At 43.7% G+C, this 22786-nt stretch overlaps 1 protein-coding gene across 3 annotated transcripts; it reads right to left on the reverse strand.

The window, feature by feature from the left end:
- Window positions 1-1932: 1932 nt before the first annotated feature.
- LDHD (lactate dehydrogenase D) lies at window positions 1933-21938 on the reverse strand. Of its 3 annotated transcripts, XM_089678867.1 has the most exons (12): window positions 21813-21938; window positions 19565-19681; window positions 16159-16253; window positions 14210-14351; window positions 13684-13825; window positions 12883-13042; window positions 9590-9789; window positions 8352-8480; window positions 8116-8243; window positions 5532-5622; window positions 5321-5432; window positions 1933-2208 (listed from the first exon to the last, which is right to left on the reverse strand). In XM_089678867.1, the coding sequence occupies exons 1-12, from the start codon at window positions 21885-21887 to the stop codon at window positions 2043-2045; spliced, it is 1557 nt and encodes a 518-aa protein (XP_089534993.1). In that variant the 5' UTR covers window positions 21888-21938; the 3' UTR covers window positions 1933-2042. The 3 variants fall into 3 exon arrangements, with proteins under 3 accessions (XP_089534993.1, XP_089534994.1, XP_089534995.1); XM_089678868.1 differs by lacking the exon at window positions 19565-19681; XM_089678869.1 differs by lacking the exon at window positions 19565-19681 and having other exon boundaries at window positions 21806-21922.
- Window positions 21939-22786: the final 848 nt, after the last annotated feature.

The following is a 22786-nucleotide window of genomic DNA, read 5'->3' on the forward strand; positions in this document are numbered from 1 at the left end:
TTCTTATGTCACATGGTATTTGCGCAGCAGTTTTTTAAACCAATTTCTTGTGAAAATACACTTTAGTGAATAAAACAAAACCCATTTTTTTTTTAAATATGAAAGAAGATGTTAAGGGAAGTAAATAGATACCTAATATTGCAGGCCATAGATGGGTCGAAAATCGGCTGATTTTTTTGGCCGAAAATAAAATCGGCCGATTTTCGGATCATTAGTGGGCTAATTGTTCGGCCGTTTTTCGGTATTTTGGCAGATTTTTTTTATCGGTAAAGTTGGAAAAATAATCGGCCGATTTTGCCGATCGGCCGATTTTCGCGGCAATGATGGGCAAATCGGCCGATTTTTTTACCGATAAAATCTGCTCATGAGCAGTGACCTGCAAGAGGAAGACAAAAAGAAGAGGATGAAGAAGAAGAAGAGGAGGAAGAAGAAGAGGATGAAGAAGAAGGATGAAGAAAAAGAGGATGAAGAAGAGGATGATGAAGAAGAAGAGGATGAAGAAGACGAAGAGGATGAAGAAGAGGAAGATGAAGAAGAGGAATTCCAGTCCGGCAAAAAGTGTCCCTGCAGAGAGCTCCGCTATTTCTATGACAGTTCCTTGACATTTATAGCGGTTGCAACAATGTATCTATTTGTTTCCGAATAGAAAACATCTGTATCCTAAATGGATACAAATAGATACATTGTTGCAACCGCTATAAATGTCAAGGAACTGTCAAAGAAATAGCGGAGCTCTCTGCAGGGACACTTTTTGCCAACTGTAGACGGGATGAAAATCGTCCGATTTTGTTTTACCGTTGCTGGTAACGTCGGCCGCTTGAACGACCGATTTTTCGGTTTTTAAAAGAAAAATCGGCCGATTTTCGACCCATCTATGGCCTGCATAAGTCACACTTTAAAATTGTGCACGCGTGTGGAATGGCGACAAACTACAGTACTTAAAAATCTCCATAGGCTTTAAAAATATTTACAGGTTACCTGTTGAGTTACAGAGAAGGTCTAGCGCCAGATGTGTGCTGCAAACACCATTTACATATGCATGCGCAATTTACGTATGTGTGGTCATGGTGGGATGGAGACGCCTAAAATTTTTATTAATTTTTATTTTTACACTTTCTCTTAATTTTTTGAGATCTGTGTGCATGGGGCCTACAGACCAATCAGAGGACAGAGATCTGTGTGCATGGGGCCTACAGACCAATCAGAGGACAGAGATCTGTGTGCATGGGGCCTACAGACCAATCAGAGGACAGAGATCTGTGTGCATGGGGCCTACAGACCAATCAGAGGACAGAGATCTGTGTGTGTTTGTATGGCGTATCTCCCAACTGTCCCTGATTTCGAGGGACTCCCTCATTTGGAACAAAGCTTTTCTGTCCCTCTTTCCACCTCATTTGTCCCTCATTTTGGTCTGATGTATCTAATTGTATTAAAAATGCACTTTTTTATAAAAAAAAGTGTTTTACCGTGTTAAATATTTCATCCAATTTCTAAAATGTTGCATTTGTACATTTCAAAAGCCAATATAAATGAATAGTAGTGGTAAGAAGGGTGGCACAGTGGCTTAGTGGTTAGCACGTCGGCCGTGCAGTAAAGGGGTCATGGATTCAATTCCTGACCATGGCGCCTCATGCATGGAGTTTGCATGTTCTCCCTGTGTTTGCGTGGGTTTCCTCCGAGTACTCCGGTTTCCTCCCAGTACTCCGGTTTCCTCCCACACTTCAAAGACATGCTGTAAGGTTAATTAGCTCCTGTCTAAATTGTCCTAGTTTCATCCCTGGTCATGTGGGATCTCCTGCATGGTAGGGGTTGGGGAAAGACCTGGCAACCTACCCTGTAAAATAATTGCTAAGCAAATTCATGGAAAAAAGTCGCTTGCGAATGACGGTCCATGGGATTTCTTGAAAAGTGCAAATATCTGGGAAGATCTGATGATGTCATATCACAGTTTATTGAACGCACATTGGAGTGGTTAGTACAAAGATTGCTCATCAGAATCCAACATATGGAATGTGGAGCCCGCAGCAGGCCATCCATCCCCTTTAGACGACTTTCCCCGGGTTCATGAGGTTCTTGGGGTCCAATGTTGCCTTAATCTGCTCCATGACCTGAATGCCGACTTCCCCAACTTCCTCCCGCAGTAATGACCGTTTTCCTATTCCGATTCCATGTTCTCCAGTGCAGGTTCCATGCATAGCTAGTGCCCTCCTGCAGGATACAGTAATATCCGTGATGATGATGGAGGAGATAGATACAATGATTCACTCAACATTCATGCCTCTTTTCCATCCAACCTGATTTACTAAGATTACCTTGTCCCAGAGATGTCACTGTGTGACTCATTCTGGACTGAGTTTCTGGTTTTAGAGGAACGCTGGGCTCCATGGCTGGTGCAGATTCCCAATAAATCAATTGATCCCTATAGTGTGGTTCTTCACTACTGGGAACACTGTTTATCCGGAACACTCTCCTATGAAAACTCTTAATCAGGAACACTCTCCTGTATGGACACTTCATTGAAAACACTCTTCATCAGGAACTCTCTCCTCTGGGATCACTCTTCATTGGAAACACACTTCACTGAGAACACTCATCATTGGGAACACTCTCCTCTAGGAACACTCTTTGTCACTAACACTCCTCATCAGGGGAACTTTCCACCTGGAACACTCTTCATTAGGAACATTCTCCTCGAAACACTCTCCTCTGGGAACACTCTTCATTGAAAACACTGTTCATCAGGAACAGTCTCCTATGGGGACACTCTTCATTAAAAACACTTCATCAGGAACACTCTTCACTGAAAACACTCTTCATTAGGAACACTCTTTGTCAGGAACACTCTCCTTCGCGAACACGTTTCATTTTGAAGACTTTTCTCTAGGAACACTCCTTGTTTTCATCAGGAACACTTCAATAGGAGCACTTTTCTCTGTTAACTCTCCTCGTCAGGAACACTCTTCTGGGAACACTCTTCATCGGGAACTCTCTCCTTTTCATTACAATCTCCTCTGCGAAACTCTTCATTGGAAGCATTCTCCTCCGGGAACTCTCTTCATTGGGAACTCTCCTCTTCATTACAATCTCCTGTGCGAACACTCTTCATTGGAAGCATTCTCCTCCGGGAATGCTGTTCATTGGAAGCATTCTCCTCTGGGAACTCTCTTCATTGGGAACTCTCCTCTTCATTACAATCTCCTGTGCGAACACTCTTCATTGGAAGCATTCTCCTCCGGGAACTCTCTTCATTGGGAACTCTCCTCTTCATTACAATCTCCTCTGCGAACACTCTTCATTGGAAGCATTCTCCTCCAGGAACTCTCTTCATTGGGAACTCTCCTCTTCACTACAATCTCCTCTGCAAACACTTCATTGGAAGCATTCTCCTCCAGGAACCCTCTTCATTGGTAACACTATTCATCAGGAACACCCTTCAGATTCTACAGATTAACACTATTCTTACTAGATCCATCCACAGCTTCTAATAGAGATTAAAGTGGTTCTAAAGGATTTTTACCTTACCATTACATGTTTCCCAGCAGGGGTGCAGCTTACCAGCGCTATGTGTGTCTATGGATGCACACTGCCTGGATCGGGAGCGTGCCCACACAGGTGTCCCTATAGCATACAGCTTGCTAAGGAGGAACCCAGATGAAGGAGTGAAGAGCACTGGTGGGGGGCTCCATTGCACAAAGCAGGTAAGTATAACATCTTTTTTATTTTAAAGGAAAAAATATATCCTTTTTTATCCTACTTCAATACTATTCCTACTAGATCCATCCACCACTTCCAAATACAGATTGATACGATTCTTACTAGAGCCTTCCCCCACTTCCAAAGCAGATTAGTATTATTCCTGATAGATCTATCCACCCCTTCTAATACAGATTATTAATAATCTTACTAAATCCATCCACTGCTTCTAATGCAGATTAATACTGTTCCTACTAGATCCATCCACCGCTTCTAATGCAGATTAATACTATTCCTACTAGATCCATCCACCGCTTCTAATGCAGATTAATACTATTCCTACTAGATCCATCCACCGCTTCTAATGCAGATTAATACTATTCCTACTAGATCCCTCCACCCCTTCTAGTTTAGATTAATACTGTTCCTACTAGATCCATCTACTGCTTCTAATATGGATTCATACTATTGCTACTAGACCAATCCACCGCTTCTAATGCAGATTAATACTATTCCTACTAGATCCATCCACCGCTTCTAATGCAGATTAATACTATTCCTACTAGATCCCTCCACCCCTTCTAGTTTAGATTAATACTGTTCCTACTAGATCCATCCACCGCTTCTAATGCAGATTAATACTATTCCTACTAGATAAATCTACTGCTTCTAATATGGATTCATACTATTCCTACTAGATCCATCCACCGCTTCTAATGCAGAATAATTCTATTCCTACTAGATCCATCCACTGCTTCTAATGCAGATTAATTCTATTCCTACTAGATCCATCCACCGCTTCTAGTTTAGATTAATACTGTTCCTACTAGATCCATCTACTGCTTCTAATATGGATTCATACTATTCCTACTAGATCCATCCACCGCTTCTAATGCAGATTAATTCTATTCCTACTAGATCCATCCACCCCTTCTAGTTTAGATGAATACTATTCCTACTAGATCCCTCCACCCCTTCTAGTTTAGATGAATACTATTCCTACTAGATCCCTCCACCCCTTCTAGTTTAGATGAATACTATTCCTACTAGATCCCTCCACCCCTTCTAGTTTAGATGAATACTATTCCTACTAGATCCCTCCACCCCTTCTAGTTTAGATGAATACTATTCCTACTAGATCCCTCCACCCCTTCTAGTTTAGAGTAATACTATTCCTACTAGATCCATCCACCCCTTCTAATGCAGATTAATACTATTCTTACTAGATCCATCTACTGCTTCTAATACAGATTAATGCTATTTTTCTAGATCCATCCACCCCTTCTAGTTTAGATTAATACTATTCTTACTAGATCCATCTGCCTGCTTCCAATGCAAAATAATACAATTCTTACTATATCTATCCAATGCTTCCAATACAGATTAATACTAATTCTTCTAGATCCATTCACTGCTTCCGATACAGATTCATACTATTCCTACTAGATCTTCTAATACAAATGGGCATGTGCCAAGCTGTGAGCAGAGGATGTAGAGAAACATGGCCAGCCATGTCACTGTTTGTTAAGCCATGCTTACTCTGATTAGTACATTGTTCATTCATAAAGCTGCAGGGAACTGATAGGTTGTATATGGTGGAGGTAACATGTGGATGAAAATTGCATACCGGGCCAGTCTGTCTGTGAATTCCTTCACCCTCCGCACTTCATCCTCATCATTCAGGTCCAGCACGATAATACAATGGAAATTTCCATCACCAACATGTCCGGCTATGGGACCTATCGAGACACATGACAATGGGCTGATCATGGTTGAAGAGAGCATTTTTGGAGGAAGTGATATCAGTGTAATAGTATGATACAGTAAAAGAATCCTACCTGTAATACAAGACTGAATGAGGTCTTCCCTGGTGTCCACTAAGATTTCAGGGAGCTTAGAGATGGGGACACACACGTCTGTAGAATAGCCCTGCAACAAGAATATTATATTCAGATTATTGCTAGTGGAGTCCTCGGAATTTGTTTCACTCATTGTTATTTTTAAGCTGAGTACAGGTTCCATTATATGGGTAGAGTTTGTGGGCAACTTACCCTGACACGTACAGTGCCTTGAAAAAGTATTCATACCCCTTGAAATTTTCCACGTTATGTTACAGCCAAAAACTTAAATGTATTTTATTGGGATTTTATGTAATAGACCAACACAAAGTGGCACATAATTGTGAAGTGGAAGGAAAATGATAAATGGTTTTCAAAATTTTTTACAAATAAATATCTGAAAAGTGTGGCGCGCACTTGTATTCAGCCCCCCGGAGTCAATACTTTGTAGGATCCCCTTTCGCTGCAATTACAGCTGCAGTTCTTTTTGGGGATGTCTCTACCAGCTTTGCACATCTAGAGAGGGACATTTTTGCCGATTCTTCTATGCAAAATAGCTCAAGCTCTGTCAGATTGGATGGAGAGCGTCTGTGAATTTTCAAGTCTTGCTACAGATTCTCAGTTGGATTTAGGTCTGGACTTTGACTGGGCCATTCTAACTCATGAATATGCTTTGATCTAAACCATTCCATTGTAACTCTGGCGGTATATTTAGGGTCGTTGTCCTGCTGGAAGGCGAACCTCCGCCCCAGTCTCAAGTCCCCGCTGAAGAAAAGCATCTGCCACCACCATGTTTCACGGTGGGGATGGTGTTTTCAGAGTGATGTGCAGTGTTAGTTTTCCGCCACACATAGCGTTTTGCTTTTAGGCCAAAATGTTTAATTTTGGACTCATCTGACCAGAGCACCTTCTTCCACGTGTTTGCTGTGTCCCCCCATGGCTTCCTGCAAACTGCAAATGGGACTTCTTATGGCTTTCTTTCAACAATGGCTTTCTTCTTGCCACTGTTTCATAAAGGCCAGATTTGTGGAGTGCACAACTAATATTTGTCCTGTGGACAGATTCTCCCACCTGAACTGTGGATGTCTGCAGCTCCTCCAGAGTTCCCATGGGCCTCTTGGCTGCTTCTGCTGTCCTTGCCCGGCCTGTCAGTTTAGGTGGACGGCCATGTCTCAGTAGGTTCGCAGTTGTGCCATACTCTTTCCATTTTCCGATGATGGATTGAACAGTGCTCTGTGAGATGTTCAAAGCTTGGGATTTTTTTTTTATAACCTAACCCTCCATTAAACCTCTCCACAACTTTATCTCTGACCTGTCTGGTGTGTTCCTTGGCCTTCATGATGCTGTTTGTTCACTAATGTTCTCTAACAAACCTCCGAGGGCTTCACAGAACAGCTGTATTTATACTGAGTTTAAATTACACACAGGTGGACTCTACTAATTAGGTGACTTCTGAAGGCAATTGGTTCCACTAGATTTTAGTTAGGGGTATCAGAGTAAAGGGGGCTGAGTGCAAATGCATGCCACACTTTTCAGATATTCATTTGTAAAAAAATTTGAAAACCAGTTATCATTTTCTTCCCACTTTACAATTGTGTGCCACTTTGTGTTGGTCTATAACATAAAATCCCAATACAATACATTTATGTTTTGGGTTGTAACATGACAAAATGTGGAAAATTTCAGGGGGTATGAATACTTTCTCAAGGCATTGTATAGCAGCTTGTTGGATATGATTGCTGATTTGATGCCGCTGTGGGCGGTGCTGAGACACGACCTCAAGAACATGGCAGGGTGTCCACATAATTTTAGTGTGTCACCCCCCCTGTCATGGCCTGTCTTCAGTGTTCTGTATTATATTTCCCTCCACCTGATATATCCACACTTAGGGTTAGGGAGTAAGAATCTGCCTGGGTTCAAAGTTTGCAAGATTTGTATCAAAACGCATTGAAGTCAGAGGGAAGAGAATCATATTATTCAACTATGGCTATTTGTAAGCAAGCTATTGTCAGTCAAAAGGCATTGGAAGTCAGGCACTGCAATAGGGAACATGTACCAATGTACAGCATAGGAGGGTCTATTCTTAGTAAACTGGGCGCTGCCATGGGGGATATGTACAAACATTCAGCAGGGGAGGGTCATTTCATGGGAAGCTGGGCACTGCCATCCATGGAGGACATATACCATCATGCAGCATGGAAGGGTATTTTCATGGGAAGCTGGGCATTGCCACGAAGGTCACGTACCAATGCACAGCGGGGGAGGATCTTTTCATGGGAAACTGGGCACTACCATGAAGGACATGTACCAATGCACAGCGGGGGAGGGTCTTTTCATGGGAATCTGGGCACTACCATGAAGGACATGTACCAATGCACAGCAGGGGAGGGTCTTTTCATAAGAAGCTGGGCACTGCCACAATGGAAATATACCAATGTACAGCAGGGGAGGATCTTTTCATGGGAATCCTGGCACTGCCGTGAGGACATGTAATAATGCACAGCAGAAGGAGAGTCTTTTCATGGGATAGGCAGTCAGCACACTGTAATGAAGGAAGAATGCACCTGCACCATCTTATACTCACTCGGCATCCAGGGCGCAGGGCCAGTGCTGCATACCATGCATTGTGTCGGGCTGTCCACAGCCGGGTCCTCTCCTGCTGGTCTTGGGCCCATGTGAAGTCTGACCCACCATTTAGCTGAATTATTTCCCCTGTGTGATAGAGAACACCATCAGCTCTTAAATGAGAGGTGTATAATGATCGGGACACCCACTGCTATGTTCAGAATTCTGTGTATATTTTGCTGTATGTGCACCTACCTGTTTGCTGTAGTTGCTCCTTTACTGCGGCTTCCGTGCCGTGGAACTCCAGGAACAGGGTGGGTAGGACAGGATAATTCATACTATTAAATTTATTACACGCATCAATCATGACATCATCTAAAAACTCTGCGCAGAGACAAAGCAGTGTCAGAGTGAGTTTAGACACATTCACCCTCCATCCTCCTACAGTCATTATATTCTCATCTGTCAAAGTACCACTTCTACATACATAAAAGCATCAAGACCCCAGTGCTATAGAAATACCAGCAATGGACACCCATGGCAGAGAGGGAGAAAATGTGGAATACAGCTCACATATTTATAAGCAGCAATGGGTTTCCATAGCAGAGCAGGAGAAAATGGAACCTGCAGCTCCAAGATTTATAAGCAGCAATGGGTGTCCATAGCAGAGCAGGAGAAAATGGGACCTGCAGCTCACAGATTTATAGCAGCAATGGGTGTCCATAGCAGAGCAGGAGAAATTGGGACCCACAGCTCACAAATTTATAGCAGCAATGGGTGTCCATAGCAGAACAGGAGAAAATGGGACCTGCAGCTCACAGATTTATAGCAGCAATGGATGTCCATAGCAGAGCAGGATAAAATGGAACCTGCAGCTCACAGAGTTATAAGCAACTATGAGTATCCATAGCAGAGCAGAAGAAAATGGAACCTGCAGCTCACAGATTTATAATCAGCAATGGGTGTCCATAGCAGAGTAGAAGAAAATGGAACCTGCAGCTCCCAGATTTATAATCAGCAATGGGTGTCCATAGTAGAGCAGAAGAAAATTTAACCTGCAGCTCACAGATTTATAATCAGCAATGGGTGTCCATAGCAGAGCAGAAGAAAATGGAACCTGCAGCTCACAGAGTTATAAGTAGCAATGAGTGTCCATAGCAGAACAGAAGAAATTGGGACCTGCAGCTCACAGATTCATAATCAGCAATGGATGTCCATAGCAGAGCAGGAGAAAAGGGGACCTGCAGCTCACAGATTTATAAGCAGCAATGGGTGTCCATGGCAGAAGGGGAGAAAATGTGGCATGCAGCTCACAGATTTATAACCAGCAGTGGGTGCCAATAACAGGGGGGGGAGACAATGGGACCTGCAGCTCACAGATTCATAACCAGCAATGGGTACCCATGGCAGAGCCAGATCACTAAAAATGTTCACGTCTCCTGTGCTCCTTCCTATCAGATCTGCTCTGTGATGTGATACAAAGCACAGCTCACCAATTCTGGCAATGGGGACTCCACACTGCAGGATCTGCACCGTGCTGTCTACCGCAGCTTGGACACTCGGGAAGGCGCACACAGCTGCCACCGTGGCCTCCGGCACCCCATACAGGCGCAGCGTGGCTTTAGTTATGATGCCCAGAGTCCCTTCTGAGCCCACAAAGAGGTTGGTGAGGTTGTAACCCGCTGAGGTTTTCCTGCAGCAGAAAAGGAAGGAAATTGATCAGTGGAGATCATCTCTGTCCTGGCTGATCCATTGGATTACTGCAACATTGCACCATTTAATATTGTTAGATTACCTACAGTTGCAAGAAAAAGTATGTGAACCCCTTGGGATTACGTGGAGTTTTGCATGAATTGGGCATAAAATGTGCTCTGAACGTCATCTAAGTCACAACAATAGAAGAACACAGTCTGCTGCACATAATACTACACAAACATTAGATGTTGCCATGGTTTAATTGCACATAACATGTAAACATTCACAGTGCAGGGAGGAAAAAGTATGTGAGTCCCTAGCTTAATGACTTCTCCCAGAGCTAGTTGGAGTCAGGAGTGAGCCAACCTTGACTCCAATCAGTGTGATGATATTGGATGTGTTGCTGACAGCTGTCCTGCCCTTAAAAAACACACACCTGTTTTGGGTTTATTGGTTTCAAGAAGCACTGTCTGATGTGAACCATGCCTCGCAGAAAAGAGCTCTCAGAAGACCTACGATCAAGAATTGTTGACTTGCATGAAGCTGGAAAGGGTTACAAAAGTATCTCCAAAAGCCTTGATGTTCATGTGTCCACGGTAAGACAGACTGTCTACAAATGGAGAAAGTTTAGCACTGTTGCTACTCTCCCTAGGCGTTGTCGTCCTGTAAAAATGACTGCAAGAGCACAGCGCAGAATGCTGCATGAGGTAAAGAAGAATCCCAGAGTGTCAGCTAAAGACTTACAGAAATCTCTGGCACATGCTAACATTTTTGTTGACACATCTACAATAAGGAAAACATTAAACAAGAATGGAGTACATGGGAGGACACCACGGAGGAAGCCATTGCTGTCCAAAAAGAATATTGCAGCATGTTTGAAGTTTGCAAAAGAGCACCTGGATGTTCCACAGCACTACTGGCAAAATATACTGTGGACAGATGAAACCAAGATTGAGTTGTTTGGGAAGAACACACAACACTGTGTGGAGAAAAAAAGGCACAGCACACCAACATCAAAACCTCATCCCCACTGTGAAACATGGCGGAGGGAGCATTATGGTTTGGGGCTGCTTTGCTGCCTCAGGGCCTAGATGGATTGTTGTCATTGATGGGAAAATTAATTCCAGAGTTTATCAAGACATTTTGCAGGAAAACGTACGACCATCTGTCCGCCAACTGAAGCTCCGCAGAGGATGGGCGATGCAACAGGACAATGACCCAAAGCATACAAGTAATTCAACAAAACAATGGCTGCAACAGCACAGAATACGCCTTTTGGAGTGGCCCAGTCAGAGTCCTGACCTCAACCCGATTGAAATGCTGTGGCATGACCTTAAGAGAGCGATTCACACCAGACATCCCAAGAATATTGCTACACTGAAACAGTTTTGTGAAGAGGAGTGGTCCAAAATTACTCCAGATCGTTGTGCAGGTCTGATCTACAACTACAGGAAACGTTTGGTTGAGGTTATTGCTGCCAAAGGAGGGTCAACCAGTTATTAAGTCCAAAGGTTCACATACTTTTTCCTCCCTGCACTGTGAATGTTTACATGTTATGTGTAATTAAACCATGGCAACATCTAATGGTTGTGTAGTATTATGTTCAGCAGACTGTGTTCTTCTATTGTTGTGACTTAGATAACGTTCAGAGCACATTTTATGCCCAATTCATGCAAAACTCCACATAATCCCAAGGGGTTCACATACTTTTTCTTGCAACTGTATATGTACTATATGTCCTCCATACTTCCAAAATGTACCACATACCCATCATGTCTTACCCAGGACGAGCACACAATGCCAGAGCTGACATCTGAGGACGCCAAGTGGGAGGGGCGAAATGCATCAGATAAGGAACGTGGTGACGTCATTTCCGGCCGGTGGAGCGCACACCGGTGGAGTACTTCCTGGTTCTGTGGTTTTAATGCTTATTATTAAATCAATGTAAGTGCAATATGTACAGTTTTATCCTTTGGATTTTAATAAACAGAATCACACTATGTGGCCTCCTTCCTCCATTCCTTATGTATGAGCATCCAATCGCCACAACTGATGGATTGAGACAGGCCAGTGCAGCCATAGAGAGGTAGACTACAAGTCACAGCAGAACCAGGAATTCTCCTCCACCAAAGCGAGTCTGACTCCTATTTGATTAGAGTCCACAAGAGTCGGTGAGTGAATGGAACCACTGGTGGGGAGCACAGCGCATGGACTGCATGATTCTATGAAGAGCACTTAGACAATATTTGGAATCAGGGGCGGACTGACAACTCATGGGGCCCCCGGGCAATAGGGGATCATGGGGTCCCTGTGTCCTTGCCCAAACTCAAAAAAGCCTATGAAAAAAGTACCAGGGGCATCTCATGGGGCCCCCTACTAACCCAGGCCCTGGGGCAGTGCCCGAGTTTCCAAATGGTCAGTCCACCCCTGTTTGGAATATATTGATTTCACTTTCAAACAAGTCACAAGGGCCTGTATTGAGACATATTTAAGTTTGTTTTGTCATCATGAGGGGAACATATAGGGCAGCACTCTTATATTCTTGATTGTACATTTCTGGGGGTCAGTACCGTTAATAGGAGCTGCAGCCATTTTAGATAATTTTTTGTTGGACAATTGGTCTGTGGTTTATTGTATGTGTATGTTTGATTTAAGGTGTTGCTATCACAGGGTCTTATATCTACACTAAAAGTTTACAATCCTGAGCGCAAGATAAAAATCATATTTAATTCCAGACCAGGGCTTGGTCTTTTCCAACCTGTCTGCTTTTCATCCATGTCTTTACACTATGTGGGGACATCGTCTGTCCCTCGGGGGCGGGGCAGACACAAAGGGCAGTTGGGTGATTTCCTGTTATGACACGGTGTGCTCTACATTACAGCCTATGGGCGACCATTTTATAAAAGGGGAACTCTAGGTTTTCTAATATCAGAGCCTGCTTGACACTGAGAACCGACTACAGTGCCTATGCTGTGATTGAGACCATCGGGTCAGAAATGTTATATTCATGGCGAGGAGGAGGGATGGTTTAATGAAGATCGTAAAGTGGTTAATTGGGAAGTGTGATATGTAATTTGCACAGACCACATACCTGAACCTTCTGTCTTTCCCTGCAGTGTCCAGGACACGTCCGTCAGGTAGAACCACTTCGAGATTGATGACATTGTCACGCATTGTGCCGTAACGTACTGCGTTAGTCCCAGATGCACTGGTGGCAGCCATACCACACAAAGAGGCATCAGCACCTGGATCTGAGAGGTCAAAGTGAGATTAATATCCCATCACAGAGTGAGGGGCCAAAGGTTATAGTCTGCAGATGTGGCTCCTAAAGCCTCTTAAGGGCCACAGATAATATCCATTCTAATTGTTCTTATCAATAAAGCAAATAAACAATAAAGTATTCATTGTGGAGATTGGTTTATCATTTTATATCTGCAGCAGACTGGGACCCTCAGATTTATAGGGACTAAAGCTATCTAAACACCATGCTTACTACCTGTGTCAGGTCTACAATACCAGCACTGTGTACAGTCAGATACGATTTACCATCGGGGGGGATAGTCAGGAAGTTTGCTTCCTTATGTTCAGGAGGTCATCAGAGGGCCCAGAATGGTCCCAGGTACATCAATTCATGATAAGCAAAATAGAGGATAGTTGTAAAATTGACCCAATTATGCACAGATCAGTGTGGTGACGCAAACCACCATTGCCAGGGGGAGCAGCCACATCCCAGAAAGAGCACCTGTCATGACAAGCTATGCTGTATTACAGCACATTTCTAGATCAGACCATCAGATTTGTCTGATGACCACATAAAACCTCAGACTAGGGACTATGCACAATTAGATGTGGAGACCCAGCCAAGGCCCAGAATTTGGAGTCTTTCACTCACCTACAGGGAACCAGAGGCCGCTGTCCCGCAGGTAAGTGTTCAGGGATTTCCGTGTCACCCCTGGCTCTACAGTCACATGGAAGTCCTCCGTGCTCAGGTTCAGGATCCTTTCCATGTGAGTCATATTGAAACAGACACCACCCTGGGGAGGAAGGAGCGAGAGATCACAGAGGGTGTCATGGCACTACCAAGACTGTCTATCTATTGATCCATCTATCATATATCTAATGATCCATCTATTGATGTATCTATGGGTCCAGCTATTATCTATCTATATATCTATTAGTATACAGTATCAGCGTCTATTGATCCATCTATCATCTATTTATCTATTGATTCTTCTATCATCTGTATATCTATCTATTGATCCAGCTATATGTCTATTGATGCATTGATCAATCTATCTACTTATCTTTCCATCTTCAAATCTGTATTTTAAAAAGACAGATTATAAATGGGTAAGGTATCACATAATGAAGGCACTTCTTGGGTTGTCCAGTCTATGGACACCTAGGATGGTACATACCTTAAGTGCGCTAACTCCGCCCTCCAGTCCTGTCCCTGTCCCAAAAGGGATGATGGGAATGTTGTGTGTGTAGCAGAGTTTGGCCATTCTGCTGACTTGCTCCACATTCTGAGGCCAAACTACAGCATCAGGTGGCCAGCAACTGGATGGAAGGAGAGGAAAAGCAATAGTGAGAGCTTTATCTACAAGACATTCCACTACATCAGGGGTGCTCAACCTGTGGCCCTTGGAGCCCTCTGATGTGGCCCTCCACCTCAAATTGAATTCAGGAGTTTTGGTGCACTTTCAGAAAGTGCACCACACCCACAAGATATATTAGAAGTCTATGGCAAAGAGCAACTAACCCGCAGAAAAGCAACATGTCAAGGCTATGTCCACAGCAGAGGTGCTCGGAGACCTGGCATTCCTGCCAGTTCCTTGCATGGCCACAGAAATGCACACTGGCAAACATCTATGCGTATTGGTGCTCAGATGTGAGCCAGAACACACATGCACACTGGCGCACAGTTACGCACGCCAGCAGCCCAGTTTGGTGTCAGACGGCCTTTATAAGAAAGCCCATCACTCTCTCAAATTGCTGGTTGATCTCTGGCTCCCCAGTACCTTTGTCCTGTGTTTTCCTTGCTATTGTGATCTCCTGTTACTGACTCAGCTTGTTCCTGGACCTGTCTTCTCTGCCTGTCTCCTGATCTGACCTCGGCTTGGCTTGCTCTCCTGTGTATAATACTGGCTTGGCTTGTCCTCTGCTACTCTGAAGGACTGTTGTCTCTCATGGGCGCCACCAGTCAGCAGACACCATTCCAGTGTGCTCCTGGGTGTACCTCTGACAAGCATCCTCAGTCAGATCATCTCTAAAAGCACTCCTGCAGGCCACCCATGCTACTTTGGGCCTGACTCCTTCTGTACCAACTTCAGGGGAGTCTGGAAGCCCTCTCTTCATTGGCCTCCAGCATCAGTTACTTAAAAACCGCAGATGCACTGTACTGCTCCCTTGGTGAGGGTAAACCACAGCACATCAATTTGAAAGCAGCCTTATAGTGGGCTCTGGACAGTAAGGACTCCTTTACATTTGCGGTTTGGGGGCAGCAAAACCCCATAGTTGAGACATCAGGAGTTGCAATGCCTGCCCCACCCCATGCTCCAGGGGGCCCGTGCAGTCTCCCTGTCACATTCTCTTTTACACTTGGACCGGAGAGGCGGTGGGGGTGGCATTTACAGAAACTGATCCTTTTCATTTTCCACCTTCAACTGCTGAAAGCCAACTCCTTCTCTCCCTCCTGCCAGCATTCAGTGTCTGCTATTCAAAATAAAAATTCAAAATAATAAACCATTTCATTTCATTGTGGCCCACGACTGGTTACCAAATAATTCAAGTGGCCCTCGCTCCTCAAAAGGTTGAGCACCTATGTACTACATGATACACACCCCTTCTTTTAAGGATGAACTGCACTTCGGAGACAAGACCAAATGGAAGATATGCATCTAATATCAGGCCCCAATAAGTAGGACATTCTGTGATGGTGGACAGAAGTTTATAAGAGTCTGTATCACTGGAAGGAATGGCATGAGAATAGTGGACGAATGATCAATAAAGGGGACATTAAATTGCTGCTGACAATGAAGGGGATAACACTGAAGAGGTTGACTATGAAGATGATAGAGAAGAAGATGATTATGAAAAGGATGCTAATGAAGAAGATGAAATGACAATGAAGAGGATCACACTGAAGAAGATGACAATGAAGAGGATGGCAATGACAGTGAAGAGGATGACACTAAGGAAGAGGCCAATGAAGAAGGAGACTATGAAGAGGATGACTATGAAGATAAAGAGGATGAAAATGATAATGAACAGAATGACACTGAAGAAGATGACTGAAAAGGATGACAATTAATAGAATATCAGTAAAGAAGATGATAATAAAGAGAATGACAACGAAACCCCATACCTGTGCATTGACTCATCCCTGCCATGCTGCTGCCGGACAATCATTGCAGTGGACACATTGGACTCGTCGACCACTGACTTCAGATTCTCTATAAACTGCCAAACAGACCAATAAAGTCATGATAACTAACAAATGAAATGTACCATCAAAACACTATTACAACCAGGGGCGGACTGACCATTTGGAAACTCGGGCACTGCCCGAGGGTCCGGGGTCAGTAGAGGGCCCCATGAGATGCCCCTGGTTCCTTTTTTATAGGCTTTTTTGAGTTTGGGCAAGGACACAAGGGCCCCATGATCCCCTATTGCCCGGGGGCCCCATGAGTTGTCAGTCCGCCCCTGATTACAACGTAATATTTACTAACGCATAAGATTACAAGGACCCTACAATTTTTACTGACATATGGTATACTAGGGGCCTTCTATTCTTTGCTGACAGATATTATGGCAGGAACTCTCCACTTGTTACTGACATATGATATAGCAAGGGCCCTCCACTCTTTACTGACAGATGATATTGCAGAGGCTCTTCACTCTTTACTGACAGATGATGTGGTAGCGCTCCTCCACTCCCTACTGACAGATGATATAGCCGGGCTCTCCACTCTTTACTGCTAATTATATGGTAGGGTCCCTTTACCAACAGTAGGGTCCAGGGGTGGACTGACAACTCATGGGGCTCTCGGGAAATAGGGGATCATGGGGCCTCTGTGTCCTCGCCCACACTCAAACCACACCCAAAAAAGCCTATGAAAGATACCGGGGCATCTCATGGGGCCCCCTACTGACCCCAAGCCCTCGGGCAGTGCCCGAGTTCCCAAATGGTCAGTCCACCCCTGGTAGGGTCCTCCACTGTATCCTGACAGATGATATAGCAGGGGCTCTCCACTCTTTACTAACGGATGATATGGTAGTGTTGCTCACTCTTTGCTAACAGATGACATGGACACTCTTACTGACAGATAATATTGTAGGGGGCCACCACTCTTTACTGACACATGATATAGCAGGGGCTCTCTACTCTTTACTGACAAATGATATGGTAGCGCCCCTCCACTCCTTACTGACAGATGATATGCTAGCACCCCTCCACTTCTTACTGACAGATGATATGGTAGTGCCCCTCCACTTCTTACTGACAGATGATATGGTAGTGCCCCTCCACTTCTTACTGACAGATGATATGGTAGTGCCCCTCCACTCCTTACTGACAGATGATATGCTAGCACCCCTCCACTCCTTACTAACAGATGATATGCTAGCACCCCTCCACTTCTTACTGACAGATGATATGCTAGCACCCCTCCACTTCTTACTGACAGATGATACGGTAGAGCCCCTCCACTCCTTACTGACAGATGATATGGTAGCGCCCCTCCACTCCTTACTGACAGATGATATGCTAGCACCCCTCCACTCCTTACTGACAGATGATATGGTAGTGCCCCTCTACTCCTTACTGACAGATGATATGCTAGCACCCCTCCACTTCTTACTGACAGATGATACGGTAGAGCCCCTCCACTCCTTACTGACAGATGATATGGTAGCGCCCCTCTACTCCTTACTGCCAGATGATATAGCCGGGCTCTCCACTCTTTACTGCTAAATTATATGGTAGGGTTCCCTTACCAACAGTAGGGTCCTCCACTGTATCCTGACAGATGATATAGCAGGGGCGCTCCACTCTTTACTAACGGATGATATGGTAGTGTTGCTCACTCTTTGCTAACAGATGACATGGACACTCTTACTGACAGATAATATTGTAGGGGGCCACCACTCTTTACTGACACATGATATAGCAGGGGCTCTCCACTCTTTACTGTCAGATGATATGGTAGAGTTGCTCCACTCTTTACTGTCAGATGATATGGTAGTGTTGCTCCACTCTTTACTGACAGATGACATGGTAGGGTTGCTACAGTCTTTATTGACATGATATGGAAGGATCTCTTCACTCTTTACAAACAGATGATAGGGTAGGGTCCCTCCTTTCTTTACTAAGAAATGATATGATCGGGTGAATCCACTCTTAGCTGAAAAACTGTATGGCAGTGCTTCACTCTTTACTGTCAGATGATATGGTAGGATTGCTGGGTGTATACAGGGGATCTATTGTTGCTGTGAGTGGGGAGGATCTATTGTTGCTGGCTGCAGGAGATCTATTTTACTGATATTTTTGTTATTATTAACAAATTCCATACAAATTACTTAGCAGCACAAAATAATACCTGGTTCTGTATTCTCTATAAGGGGCCGTATTGGGAGATGGGTAGGGGGTGAAAACAAGGGAGAGTGTTCGGAGGTAGGTAGGGGGCAGAAACAAGGGGTGACTCAGAAGGGGGGAGGGGTGAATTTCTAAAAAAGTTGGCGTAAAACAACAGAAGTAATAAGTGGGCACTGGTAAAGTCTACCATCCTGGAGGCAACTAGATTATATGTCAGGCAAGTTAGTAAGGGCAGCACAGTGGCTAGATGGTTAGCACTTCCATCTGGCAGTACTAGGGTCGCTGGTTTGAATCCCAACCACGGCACCACCTGCCTGGAGTTTACATGTTGTGACTGTGTGGGTTTCCTCCAGGTACTCTGGTTTCCTCCCACACTCCAAAAACATGCTGGTAGGTTAATTGGATCCTGTCTAAATTGGCCCTAGTATGTATATGTATGAATGTGAGTTAGGGACTTTAGGTTGTACCAGGGGCGGACTGACAACTCATGGGGCCCCTATGTCCTTGCCCAAACTCAAAAAAGCCTATGAAAAAGGTACCAGGGACATCTCATGGGGCCCCCTACTGACCCTGGGCCCTCAGGCAGTGCCCAAGTTTCCAAATGGTCAGTCCACCCCTGGGTTGTATGCTCCTTGAGGGTTAGGGACTGATGTGAATGTACAATATATGTATGTAAATCACTGTGTAAATTAACAGCACTATATAAGTACCTGAAATAAATAATAAACCTCTGCACCCATACACACTCTGTACCTTGGATCTATGCTGCTCTGTCACCGATTGCAGACTTACACACTCTGTCTGACCCATACAGCCTTGCTGACTCCTGCCCAAAAAATAACTCAAGCGACCTGTTACCACCACTTAATTAAATGTGTATTTCCAAGATAAAAATCCTAATTTATTGGTTTAAATAAACTTTTTCATTTAAAAACCTACTTTTATGAGTTGTATTGAAATGATGTTGGAAATTACATCAACTTAATATTGTGTGTCATGTACAGTTACATTTCTGCATTCATTGTTGTACAATGAAATTTAAGTTAAGGTACCTTAACCTCCCTGGCGGTTTTCCCGACTGTAGCTCGGGGTAGAATTTCTATACCACAAGCGGTAACCCCGAGCTACACTCGGGCTTACCATGCGGCGCTGCTCTGGGGGTCCCTGCAGCACTAACCTTGTCCTTCGTTCCCACGATGTGTCCCCTGCAGCGTCCCCGGCCATCTCCTCCGGCCGATGCCGGCATCCGGCTTCTGTGTTCCGGTCCCCGTGACGACGGGACGTACGGGCGCCGCTGGCGGCGGGAAATTTAAAAAATTTTAAAAATGTCATTTTTTTTTTTTTTTCAATTTTAAATAGTAAAACATTGCTGTTTCATCCCATTTCACATACATTTTGTCCCGAGTGCTTTGTCCTGTGCCCTGCCTGCATTTTGTCTGTTCTTTCTGCCTGGAAACTTAGAAAAGTCCATGGCGTCCAAAAAGCGTCCCTTTATGTCAAAAGCAGTTTTAGACCGGCTAGAGAACAGCGATAGTAAATCAGAACCACTTGCAGAATTAAGTGATAATGATTTGTGGGGAAATTTTCCTAAAAATTACAGCCTACAATAAAAAACTATTTCCATGCGAAAAAATGGTACCGCTTTCAGCACAAAAAAATCGGAAGGAATCATACCGCCAGGGAGGTTAATATATTTGACTTGGTAACTTCATTTTGCTCTACATTGAGAGCTGCATTGCAAGTCTCCACCCCCATTCACTTAACACAAATCAAGTCTCAGTTGTTTCAAAAACTGTTCCTTGAACTTGATGGACTGAAAGCCAGTGCTAAAGTAATGGGTCTCAAGTACAGTCTGAAGAACGTATGTGTTCCATAGCACAGTCATACTCAGATGACATTTTTCACTTTTATTTCAGTTCACAAAATGGTTGTCGCAGGGTAATGCGGAAAGAATATAGCAAATTGTAAGAAAGCTCACAAAATATCAACTTTCAATATCCTCCAATAGCTTCACTATATTGCCACAATTTGTTGCACAATATAGCAAAGGTCTTGTAGAGAAACAGTTTCTGCACCAGACAGACAATATTAAAAAAATCTTAATGCAAAGTGCTTACTCATTCATCAGTACAACTTTAAGGATTTGATTTTGGTGTGCAAATAATGTCAATTGTTTAACAATTGGATTGTTGGGCCCTGGTTCACACAATGAAGTGCATGTGAATCACAAAGGAACTGCAACACATTCCTGTGCAATTCACATGTGGTTCAGTGTAATGCAATTTGAGCCCATTCATTTTGAATGAGCTCAAATCACACCACATCGCACCAAAGACATGCATGCACCAATTTTTGAACCACAGTGCAACCAGATTGCATGTTTTGTTTTGTACCATGCAATCTGGTGCCGGCAAATGCACTGTGTTTGCAACACTGACATCCACTGCAGACTGCAAGGGTAGTGCGATTTGAATGCGGTGTGCGAAATGCACACAGATTGCGGGGTTTCTGCAACACATTCTAGTGTAAGCCTAAACTGATTAATTCATTTTTGAAAGCTAGTATAAAAAAAACAAAGCTAAAAACTAATACAGAAAATCAATTTGGATCAACTTGATTTTTAACTGCTTTTTAACTTTAAAAAACTTGCTCATAATTGTAGCAATTAAGTACACGTGACTTGAAGGTTTCTTATAAAAACTGGAAAAACTATTTGAATTAACTTAATATGTTTAAGTACTCAACTTAAAAACATGTGTTTATAATGGCAGTAATTAAGTTGGCGGTAAATAAAAATGCATTCATTTCTATCAGAAAAGCTAATTACCTCAATGCAATGTAGTTTGTTGCTTCAACTTAATTTCACCAGACATTGTCATAACTTAAAAAGCTTGATGCAAACTGTTGCGTTAATTTTTTTTGTTGAGCCAAAACATTATTTTTTAGAGTGTGGGGAGGGATTGAAATTCTAGGCTGAGACATCTTATCTCTCAGGTGGAGCCCCGGACTGTTGTCAGGTCCTAGCAGGTCGGAACACCTGTACCTGCTGGCCTGACCTGAAAACTGGATCGGAGAAATCTTCCAACCAACATCTCTTCGAAGTCTCCAAACTCTGATCCAAGAATAAAACCCAGAGAAGGATTAAAAAAACACCTTTCTCCGCTCAGAACTGACATTGTTGGGAACCTTGTGTTGTTTTCTCCTACGTTTCCACACTGGCAGGGCCTTGTACTGTCACAATATATATATGCATTTGTTTCCTCTCTCTCTCTGTCTCCTCTATATGTATATTTAGCTGTATGGTTATAATGTATCATATATACTGCATATGTAAATATATATATATCAATGTATACATTTAGGTGTCTCCTAAATACAGATCTCTCTCGGTGTTACAATGTAAGGAGTGATGTCATACTTTGTACCTGCGGGGTGACATGGTTGAACCTGGAAGCCAGTGTGGGCGTTATACGGAGGGATCTGCGCAGCATGGCGTACATGGTGCTCTTGTCTATGGTCTACACATATGCACACGGACATTCCAGGGGCGTGTAAGAGGCAGGGACACTTACAACCACAACACCCACTTAAAGAGACAGTACGGCACACAGCAGAGCCCCTAAAATCAATCCTTTCTAAACCAATGAAAAGGTTTTCAGATCAGAGACGGGTCCTTATCTTTATACTGTACATAGGATTCAGAAATATTCACCCAGATTACAGAAAGTGGAACATTTACAGGTCTAGTGGCAGGATCAATAGCTAATAAAACACTGAGAACAGACTGCAACATATATGTCATTTTTTTCCCACAGTTCCACCTTAAGTAAGCATAGGATGAAGGTTGGTGAAGTCATTGGGGTAAATTACTAAAGAAAAAAAGTTCACTTTACAATGGAATTTTCCATGAACTTAGTGAATAAGTGAAGCTCTGCTGACTTCAACCATCCAATCATGTGCAAAAATCTGGTGTTTTTTTTTTCTTCCCTGCACAATTAGGTATTCATTGCAAAGTGAAATTTCACGACATTTACTAAACTCTGGGGTTAAATTCCCTTGCAAAGTCAACCGCCTATTTGTCTTTAGTAAATCAGCCCTATAGTTCCTACCTGTTCTTAAACACACCCTCAACTGTGGGGGCGGAGTCATAGTTCCTACCTGTTCCTAACCATACCCTCCACTGTGGGGGCGGAGTCATAGTTCCTACCTGTTCCTAACCATACCCTCCACTGTGGGGGCGGAGTCATAGTTCCTACCTGTTCCTAACCATACCCTCCACTGTGGGGGCGGAGTAATAGTTCCTACCTGTTCCTAACCATACCCTCCACTGTAGGGGCGGAGTCATAGTTCCTACCTGTTCCTAGGCATACCCTCAACTGTGGGGGCGGAGTCATAGTTC

The sequence above is a fragment of the Staurois parvus genome, unplaced genomic scaffold, assembly GCF_062004578.1.
Source record: "Staurois parvus isolate SC_StPar_1 unplaced genomic scaffold, SC_StPar_1.0 ptg000211l, whole genome shotgun sequence".
In the NCBI taxonomy this organism is placed as follows: Eukaryota; Metazoa; Chordata; class Amphibia; order Anura; family Ranidae; genus Staurois; species Staurois parvus.